General features: G+C 46.2%; 1 protein-coding gene across 5 annotated transcripts in view; it reads right to left on the reverse strand.

Annotated features, from left to right (window-relative positions):
• The window catches only part of Ankfn1 (ankyrin repeat and fibronectin type III domain containing 1), a 407,382-nt gene that overhangs the window by 317,911 nt on the left and 79,754 nt on the right, over positions 1-9,717 (reverse strand). The window contains exons 1-2 of one of the 5 annotated variants that reach the window (XM_031350940.1): positions 2,891-2,931; positions 1,107-1,294 (exon numbers count right to left, since the gene is read on the reverse strand). The exons of 2 other annotated variants lie outside the window; for them this stretch is intronic. In XM_031350940.1, coding sequence (XP_031206800.1) covers positions 1,107-1,294; positions 2,891-2,921 — 219 coding nt within the window. In that variant the 5' untranslated portion in view covers positions 2,922-2,931. Of the gene's footprint in view, positions 1-1,106; positions 1,484-2,890; positions 2,981-9,717 lie in introns of those variants that run through there. 2 more of the 5 variants (XM_031350941.1, XM_031350939.1) reach the window with 2 other exon arrangements.

The raw sequence follows: 9,717 nt of genomic DNA on the forward strand, positions 1-9,717 counted from the left end.
GAAGCAGATACTTCATCTACTGTCCATATCCTCTGACTCATCTTCATGTCTTTGCACAAACTACCTCCCCTCTTCCCATTCGCTCTCCAGGGGAGCATACAGAGAGTAGAGCATGAGAATGCTTGTGTACCTGACACGCCCGGGATCTCTTGCTCATATGTGGCTGACAGAGCAGAGGTCCTGAGACTTGCTCTGACAGCAATGGCCATCATTTCAAGCATCTGCTCTGAGTTGGCATGGTTACTGGTCGCTTCGTCTTCAGCAATCACTCAGGCAGATGATATTAGAATTTAAATAACACACACACACATGTCAGTATATAGTGAATAAGTCTCAAGGTCAGGGCTCAAATCTCCGTTTGTCAGACATATCTAAGTTTCCCAAATGCCATATCATTGCCCGTGTAAGCTGCTTCATTTCCAAGCCTGTTATACTGATCAACCACATTTCCACACAAGGTTTTGGGAACCCATTCCACTCCCCAGTTGCTAGAGTGATCCAAGATCATCACCCCTGTGTGAAAATATGTCCAATGTCTTTCCACCTGTCTCTACTATGCCCTCTGTGGATGGAGACCCCCACTGTCCTACTCTAAGCCCATGGACCAGCCTTCTGCATCATTGTCTTTGTCTCAGATACTCTGCTTTGCTTTAGTCATTCCAAGCCACCCCTCCCTCTGCCCCTGGCAAGAGCTTCATAACCCATGGTCCCCCAGCCTAGAGGCACCAAAGCTTGTTCCTCATTCAAGTAAAGTTTAAGTCTTTAAAACTTTAAAAGTTGAAGCCACCTCTTCAGAGCAAAGGTTTTTCCACCCACTCTATCAGAGAAAATGAACGTTCTTTCCATTATTCCCTATTGACGGCTGTATATGTTAAAGATAGGGATCAGATGATAGAGTATGGCTGGCTTGTGTTGAGCAGCCAGCCAACAAGGGCAGGGATTCAGATCTCATTCTCTCACCCCTGCCAAGACAGTGTACTTGCCTTAATTAGAGCAACCTTGTCCTGTCCTTCAAAAGTAAAACTTCTCAACATAAGAAAGGCAACACAAAGCTGGTAAGATGAGTCTAATGATAGAGGATGTCAGGGTTAGAAAGAACCACGTACCGGGCATGACAGCATTTGGTTTCCAAGCCCTGAACTTCTCTGAGTTCTATCTTCCCATTTCTGAACAGTCCACTGTTCGAGTGGCAGCTGCCCCTGACCACTCCTGCCTTTCCTTCCCCGGTCCTTTCTCAGTCTGAGGCCTTCAAAGAAACAGTTGTGGTGGCACCACTCTCTTCTGAATGTTGTCACTAGACAGAGATAAGCAAAGGAACTTGAGTGGGGTCCCATGGCCGGGGAATGTCCAGTATCATCCAGAGCCCCTGAGTCAGTGGATCAGACTGGCCCCACCTGCACGCTCCTGGTTAACAATGACAGAGATAAGCAGCTAAGATACCTCGGGCTGCTCCCTCAGGAGACTACGGAAAACACTGCATAATTGGCCGACACCTATAATCTCAATACTTAGGAGGTGGAGGCAGGAGGATCAGTAGTCCATGCTAACCTTGTTTATACAGTGATTTCATTGGATTACAAAAGACCTTGTCCAAGAAAAGAAAAAGGCAAGTGAATTCTATAAACACCTATAGAACACTCAAAACATTAAAATATTCCTGGGCCTGTGATTGGTTAACGCTGAGATGTGACCGTAATGCATACAGTCCCTTGTCTCAAAGGCTTTAACTGGAAAATTGAACACAGAATGAAAGGAATCAGATTATTTTCAAATAATCTGACAGGATAGTGCAGTAACTAGTTTAAACTCGGAGTATCTCAAAGTACCTGCTTCCATAAACAGCCATGCTTAGAACTCACCCTGAAAGTGGGTTTTTAAAAGGACAGAGAGACAAAGAAAGGAAGGGAGAGAGGGACGAGAAGGGAGACTTGGAAGAAGGAAAGAAAGAAGGAAGGAAAGCAGGAGAGAGGGAAATAAGGGGACAGGGGAAGGGGAGAAGAGGAAGAAAGAAAGAAAAAAAGAAAGAGGAAGTGATTGTTTAGCCTTTGCGTTCAGCACCTATTCCTGCTCTGTCCAAGACCAGAAGCCTGAGGTCAATCTCTTGGGAACATTTTTTAGCATTCTTAGTGCCTGCTGAAGTCCTAGAGTAGAAGGTCTGATAGGTTTCCCTTCCCTCAGTACCCAATACCAATACTGCTCCCCCCCCCCCACACACACATACACAAACAGAGGAACCCGGACTTAAGTAACATGCTTCTGAATTGCCATAGAAACTGCTGATAACTATTTGGCAAGTCAATAACAGACGTCTCTTCCAACAACCAGCCACTCACATGAGGTCTCCTGGGTCGCAAAGGGTTTTAAACATCTGTGTGACTCCCAGTGAGGAGAAAGTCTTTCACAGCGCTGCTTGAGACCCTCCCACCCCTGCTCAGGCATTTAGAACTCCAAAAGCACTCACTTCTCCATCAATGTAGTAAGGAAGGCGGGAAGAGAGGAAGGGAGGGGAGAAGGGAAGGAGCGGGGGCAAGCAAGTGTTTAACAGCAATGATGGGCACTAACCTGAAAACGAGCAATGCCTGGTTTCCGAATATTCATAAATATAAATAGTCAAAGATAAGAAGGCAAGCAGAAACGCTTGCCCCTAGAGGCCCCTCTCCGCCCCACCCCATCCTCCCACCTTCCCACAGACAAAGGCATATTTTACAGCCCCAATTCTCTGGGACCAAAACTTGCCTGTGCCCAGAAGCAACCCCCAGCAAGGTTGCAAAACCAGCTTGCAGCCAAATTTATTCACCCACTCAACTCACATTTTCCTGCCTGTTGAATGCAAAGCACTTGTCTACAAATGGCAATCATGAGATGAGAATCGTAAGCATAGTTTTCCTACCCTGTTTGGTGATGCCTCCATGAGGGGACATATATCAGGATGAGCTCTGGAGTTGGGAGAGCCCCCCACCCCCACCTTCCCGAGGCGGGCTGGAGGGAAACCCCTTTGCAAACGTGCACACGCTGCGGTTGCCAAGGGAACCCTGGCTTTGTCCAAGGAGGCTGCGAATGGCTGCGGCTCCCACAGATCGGCTCCAGAGAGCCCAGACCTCCATGCAGGGTCAAGAACAACGGCAGGGAAAATGCTGCATGTGCTTGGTGACAAACACATCGTTCTCAAAGAATTAAAGAACTGTAGGAAATGATATCGTAGGGTGGCGCTAGTAGTGAGGGGGTACAGTCATGGATGCTGCTGCCATCAGGTCTGAGTTGGTCTCTGCACCCCCTAGAAGGAGGAGGACTTGAAAGCATATCTGAATGCAGTGAGGTGGGAACGACAGAGAGAGTGGGGAAGGCTGAAGGGGTTGCGTGTGTTTTCTGGGCTCCTGTTGATACTATATAACATACTAAGCAAGTCAGTGGTTAAGTAAAGACTTTTAGTTCAAGGATTTGGCCTAGATTATTTGGGCTGCTGGGATAGGGGAGAGCAGTTATGGCTGTATTATTTAAGTGTGGTAGGGAGCACCAGAGAGATGTGTGTATCATTTTAAGAATTATGTATAGTCTCATATGGCTGACACTTAAATATCCTTTTTGGAATCAAAGCTCATCAAGAACATACTAAAAGAGGAGGAAATCGTGTGTGCGCTTATACTGAAACGCTTTTGTGTCTCGAGGATAGACCAGGTTGGAGAGTAGATTGTCAAGTTTAGACAGATCCCATTGGCCAGCCTAATGCCTGGGGCTGTCTGTGTATGTGTTCAGCACAGTGCTTGGTGTCTACATAGCTGCTGAAGGAGGATTAACTAGGAAGGATGATACCTGATGGACCAGTTGTGCCTCCAAAGACCCAGCTTTCCTGTTGACCCATGCATGACTGTGAGGAGAAACATGAGCTCAGAGCCCATTCTTACTGTTATGTCCTTTTTAAAGATGGAGAATTCCAAAGAGTTTTCTATCCAGTTTTGTACCTATATAATGTATGTGGGGGGCATTAAGCAAGGTGCAGTGATTGGTGACCTCTACATCTGTTCTGGCCTAACCATTCAGGGAAGCTGTTGGCACTGAGTCACACAGATACATTAAGAAAGGCACACACACACACAGACAAACATACACCCCCCCCTGCTTCGTTGCACACTACATATATATTAGTCATCTCCTGAAGTTCAGCTTTAGCATCAGTCACTTCTAGAAGTTTCTGTCACCATTTTCAAGTTCAGCTTTGATAGCACTTTTGACAGATGCTCCGATCAGAACGACCACACTAATTTAGTCATTTGTACATGTGCGCTTATGTAGAGGCCATGACTCTTGTATTAGTTTGTGTTCTGTTACTATAACAAAATAACCTAGGCTTGGTGACTTATAAAAGAAAGATTTTTCTCAGCTCACATTTTCAGAGGCTCAGGTGTGGTGCCCTCCATGATCTAATCATCTTGTGTTAAATTCTGACTCATCAAGATGATATGTCCTCCCCAAACCACCACAGTGAGAACCACACTTCCACTCTACAAACCTTGAGAGACACCAAAATCCTTTCTGGAGCACAGCAGCCCTCACTAGAACAATATCCTCTATGAAGGCACCATGTTCAATGCCTTTTAACACATTTCTTTAATACTCAGGTGCCTCTTACATAGAAGGCAAATGACATAGGGAGCCAAATCTGTGCTATGTTGAGTGTCAACTGCACAGAGCTCAAGGAAGGATTCAAGAGAAGTTGATAGTGTAGCCTCTACCTCCTGAAAGAAGCTTAAGATCTAGGCAGGGTGAAGACTTGGCTGTTCTTAAGACCCCAGCTTGTCACAGTCGGTGCAGTTGAGTGTAATGGGGATGAGTTGTTTATTCAGAGGATGAGAACAGGCTCCCTCCATGCTGTTGACTGTCAAGATGGTGGCTGTGAATTCCCAGGAGCGCAAGCTGCAAAACAGGCTTGGCTAAGATAGGGAGGACATGTTGCTTTTTCTTGTCGATACCCTTTGCTTTTGAGGCCTAAAGAAGACTTGATTAATTAGGGCACATTACCTGGGGGTAACAGGGTTAGAAACAGTCCCAGTCCTGACCCTATTTTGTGATGTGGCTCCTGTCTTACATAAAAGACGAATCTAAATCCGATAAAATCTATACAAAATGCACACCATTTCAACTGCCACACTCCCAGAATGTACACAATTAAACATTGTCATCATTTAGATAGCTAGAATAGGTCCATTTCCAAGCTGGCTAACAAGGGGAGGTGTGTGTGTGTGTGTGTGTGTGTGGCAAAGACATGATAATTCCAATTCCTGACAGTACTACCCTGGGGAAGAATGCAATCCAGGGTTACCAAGTGGAGGTTGATTCTGACCAAAGAGATCTGAAGTTCTAGCCTCACTGTAGTTTGGGGATAGAGATAGTAGGCCAAGAGCACTGGATGGCAAGAAAAGTAACAGACTCCTGAAGCTCGACAAACACCTGGCACATCAGGCTGAGCCATAGAGGGGTAGACATCTCTGAATGGGAGTGACATCAGCCCATAGGGTAAACACTAGATAAAGACAAGAGTAGACTCTGAGCCTGGAGTCGCCCAGCCATACCTTTCCCAGTGGTCTCCTAACCTAAGGCCTAGCCTGCATCCTCCCCTGACCTTGTAGTGATCTCCCTGGAGACCATCTGTTCCATCCAGCCATTTCACCCTCTTTTTGGACTAAGCATGTCCCCAGTCTCCACGGTCCTGGGAACAAGTCCAGTTTCCCATGTTTTCTATCATCTGTGTTTTTTTGTTTTGTTTCGTTTTTCTAGTTTCTTATCATTGTGAAAAATACTTGAGGTAAGGAGGGGAGACTTACTTCAGTTCATGGTTTCAGTCCATGGCTAGTCAGCATCGTGATTTGGGGCCTGTGGTGAGACAGATCATCATGGCAGTGGGAACATGGCATAACCCTGCCGTGGAGGCCACATGGAGGCCAGGGAGCCGAAAGGGAGAGAAAGAATGCCTGTGTTAGCTATTCTCTTTTATCCCCCTCTTTTATTCCATCCAGGTCCTCAGCCTATGGGCTGCTGGCACTTCCATCCAGGGAGAAAGTTTCATCTTGGATAGCGACCTCTTATCCCTGTGACAAAATATCTGATGGAAACAATTTAATCTACTCTTAAATCACAGTCTCAAGAGATATCAGACCACCACAACAAGGCAGCCATAGCTGATGGCTTGTTCCATGGCAATAGGAGCCCAGAGCTACAGCTTTAATATCATAGATTGGTGGATGAGGAAGCAGAGTCCAAGGCAAGGCTTGGCTATATCCATTAAGGTCTGTTCCTAGCAGCCCATACTGCTATGGAGGCTCTGGGTGTCAAAGTTTCTATGGCCTGTCAAAGCTGTGTCACCAGCTGGGGGATCTAATGCTCAATCACATAAGTGCAATTGTGTCCCTCCAGGGAACATTCAATATTCAAACCATAACACCCCACCCCAAATTAGGGAGTCTCCCTCAGACACAGGCAGAGGGGCACTTTATCAATCTCTTGGGTATCTGTTAGTCTTAGTCAATAGTCAAGGCTGGCTTCTGCATCTGCCCTTCATGATTGTGCCTTGACTCCGTTCAATTCTGCCTTACCTCCCCTCTTCTCAAATAACCAGAAAGTTGACTTCATCTCACCACGTCCTTTCTTTTGTATTTAACCATGCCAAATGACTCAAGTGACCACAGTCACCAACGGGCGCCAGAGCCAGCTAGTCAGATGTCTCTCTGCTTGAGTCAGGCAGCTAGGAGACAAGTATTATGGAATTAGAGCCTCGGCAGGAGGAGGCTCAACCTGGGATCACATTGGTCTGTATTGTCAGGACGGGATGGCATGTTGGTGCTGAGCACTTGTCATGAGATGAGGAGTGTTCCATCAGGAGGAGGCGGTGATTGGAAGAACACGTGAAGGGAGGGCAGAGACTCTGGAATCGAGCCATATTTACCACTCAAGTACACTCATGAATTCTGGGCACCACGTAACTTCTGCCAGTGCCAATGTGATTATCATACATTAGGATCTCATAGCTAAATGCCTGCAGGACTTTATCTCAGCTAAGTGAAATTAATTGAAGGCAGAAGGCATTGTTTCAGGCAATAAGGAGTGATAGAGATTGTAGCAAAATAGAGATAAATGCCATATGTAGAGAGAGCAGCAATAACGCAGATCCAGGGGACTTACCTATATGTGGGGTGGCCGTGTCAGATTTCCAGAGCAATTTACCTACGTAAGAACAACTGAAAATTCAGGAATCCAAAACTTCTCAATTAAAAGAGCGGTAGCAAGCATTGTGTAAGCCAGACATAACAGAGTAGGTTATATACTATTGTATGGGCTGCCCTATTGTGACTACCGTGCTCTATAAAGAACTTGCCAGGGTGTGTGTATGAGCATCTGCAGGCAGGAATGTGAAGCTGCTGTTCATAACTGAAGCCACAAAACTTCTGTGAAAGCAGCCACAGGCCAACAGGGCAGCTCTTCCACATGTGATGTTATCAGGCCACTAAGTGAACAAGAAGGTGCCACAGAGACGGACACAAGAGAATAGAAAAGCTACTCCCAAGATCTCAGTCCTCCATGGAGGGTGTGGCTGTGTTAAATCAGTGATGGAGGTGATAAGGCCTCCCTAAGATCCCAGGAACTGGACAGCTCCAGGCTCAGCTTTCTAGTGAGAAAGAAAGCAAGTAAGACTCACCCAGGGCCAGGTAGGGTGTGTGTGTGGGGTGGGGGGGTGGGGAGTGGGTGGGGGGGTATCAACCATGGTAACAAGGTTGCCATGCCAAGAATGCAGATATGTGTTTCAGTTAGGTTTGTTTTTCTCTCTGTCCTCAAATATACTTTTCCCAGGTCTCAGCCAGTGTAAACGTCTGACTTCACATCTGGGAAGAGACTGGCGATGGTGATGTTCTCTTCTCCAAGAGTCATCTCTTCTCTCTTGGGACCATTTGTAGAGGCACTGGTTTGGCAGCATTTGGCTCAGCCATTCCTGTTCTCTCTGTCTGTCTTGCCTTGAGCCCTCTTTGGAGGAGACCACCTGAGTCTCCACACCCTTCTCTGTTAAGGTACCGTGACATCCCATCAGGGAACTCACCTGTGTACCTAATTCAGATTTTTCCTGCTTCCTTTTGCTATGACTTGAATCTTAACCAGTAACTCTTCAATGATGTCTCCTGGTCCAAAATCGCCATTTCTTTTCCTGCAGACACTGTTCTTATCCAGGTGCTCAGCATTCTGACTGGATCTGTTATTCACGATCTCCAAAAAGGTCTTTCTCGCCTCTTGTTGCTTTTCTACCATCCCCCACCCCCAGCACTGGTCTCCATTAAGTGGTCTACAAAAACATGCCCGTAGGGAGAACCATGCAGATCCAAGTCTTCATATGTGGAGGGGAGAAGGGGAGGGGAAAAGGGAGGGGCAGAGAGGGACAAAGGGATAGGGAAAGGGGGAGAGAGGGAGAGGAGAGAGGGGCAGAGGGAGAGAGAGGGAAAGGAGAAGAGGGAGAGGGGTGTAAATGAAATAAAGAGTTTCAAAAAGGAAGACTAAGTAGAATAAGTTTCCTGTGGAACCCTATGAAACAATCATAGGCAAATTCACTAGTGATAGTGTTAGACTCACTTAAAAGGGAACCAAGCAGAAGGCATAGGCCTGACAGGTGTTAACAGCTCTGAGGGTACAAAAGACCAGGACTGGTGACTAGAGGGCTGTTGTTTAAACCCACCTTGATACCCCAGATGTCCCCCTCGGTTCTCCAGGGCCCTCCACCTATACTTTATTTTTCTTTAACTAAAACACAGACCTTTCACAGTAATATGACACTGGTCCCCCCTCACAGCCTGTCCATTTCTGTATTGGGACAATTGACAGATGAATCTGCCTCTAATTCCCTGGATGCCATGATTGTGAAAGGGTTTCTTGGATGTGGGACTCTGAGAAAAGCAACACTTTGATAACACTGCTGACAAAGGCTATATTGTCCCTACTCTTTTTTTTTTTTTTTTTTTTTTTTTTTTTGGTTTTTAGAGACAGGGTTTCTGTATAGCCCTGGCTGTCCTGGAACTCACTCTGTAGACCAGGTTGCCCTCGAACTCAGAAATCCGCCTGCCTCTGCCTCCCAAGTGCTGGGATTAAAGGCTTGTGCCACCACCGCTCGGCATCACTACTCCTTTTTGTAAATACCATTCATCTGGAACAGAGGTTCTCAATCTGTGCATATCAACTCCCTTTGAAGGTCAATGAGCCTGTCACAGAGCTCACCTATGACCACTGGAAAGCACTGATATTTACATTATAATTCTTAACAGTAGAAAAGTTACAGGTGTGTAGCAACAAAAATAATTTTATGGTTGAGGGGTCACTACAACAGGAGGAACTGTAGTAAAGGGTTACATTATTAGGAAGGCTGAGAATCACTGGTCTAGAAGCTCCTAGAAGGCAAGGAGGGATCTCTCAGTTCTCCTGAGCCCTTCCTATGGTTTCTACTTTCTGTTGCTTGCTCTGGCCATGTTGAATGAAGGCGTGGTTACCCAGATCTTCTCTATGGAACAGGATACAACTGAAAAAAAAACCCACCTTTTTGTGTGGGTGCTGTTTATATCAGTGTTTGAACTCCTGAACTGAGGACCTGAAGTGACCCAAGGGCCGGGGGCAGGTTAAGCATATGTAATGTTCCCTGGGCGGGAAGGGAAAATTACCTAACATTCTTGTGGCTTTTGGGAGAGAAAAAAA

Source organism: Mastomys coucha, unplaced genomic scaffold (genome assembly GCF_008632895.1).
Source record: "Mastomys coucha isolate ucsf_1 unplaced genomic scaffold, UCSF_Mcou_1 pScaffold5, whole genome shotgun sequence".
Taxonomy (NCBI): domain Eukaryota; kingdom Metazoa; phylum Chordata; class Mammalia; order Rodentia; family Muridae; genus Mastomys; species Mastomys coucha.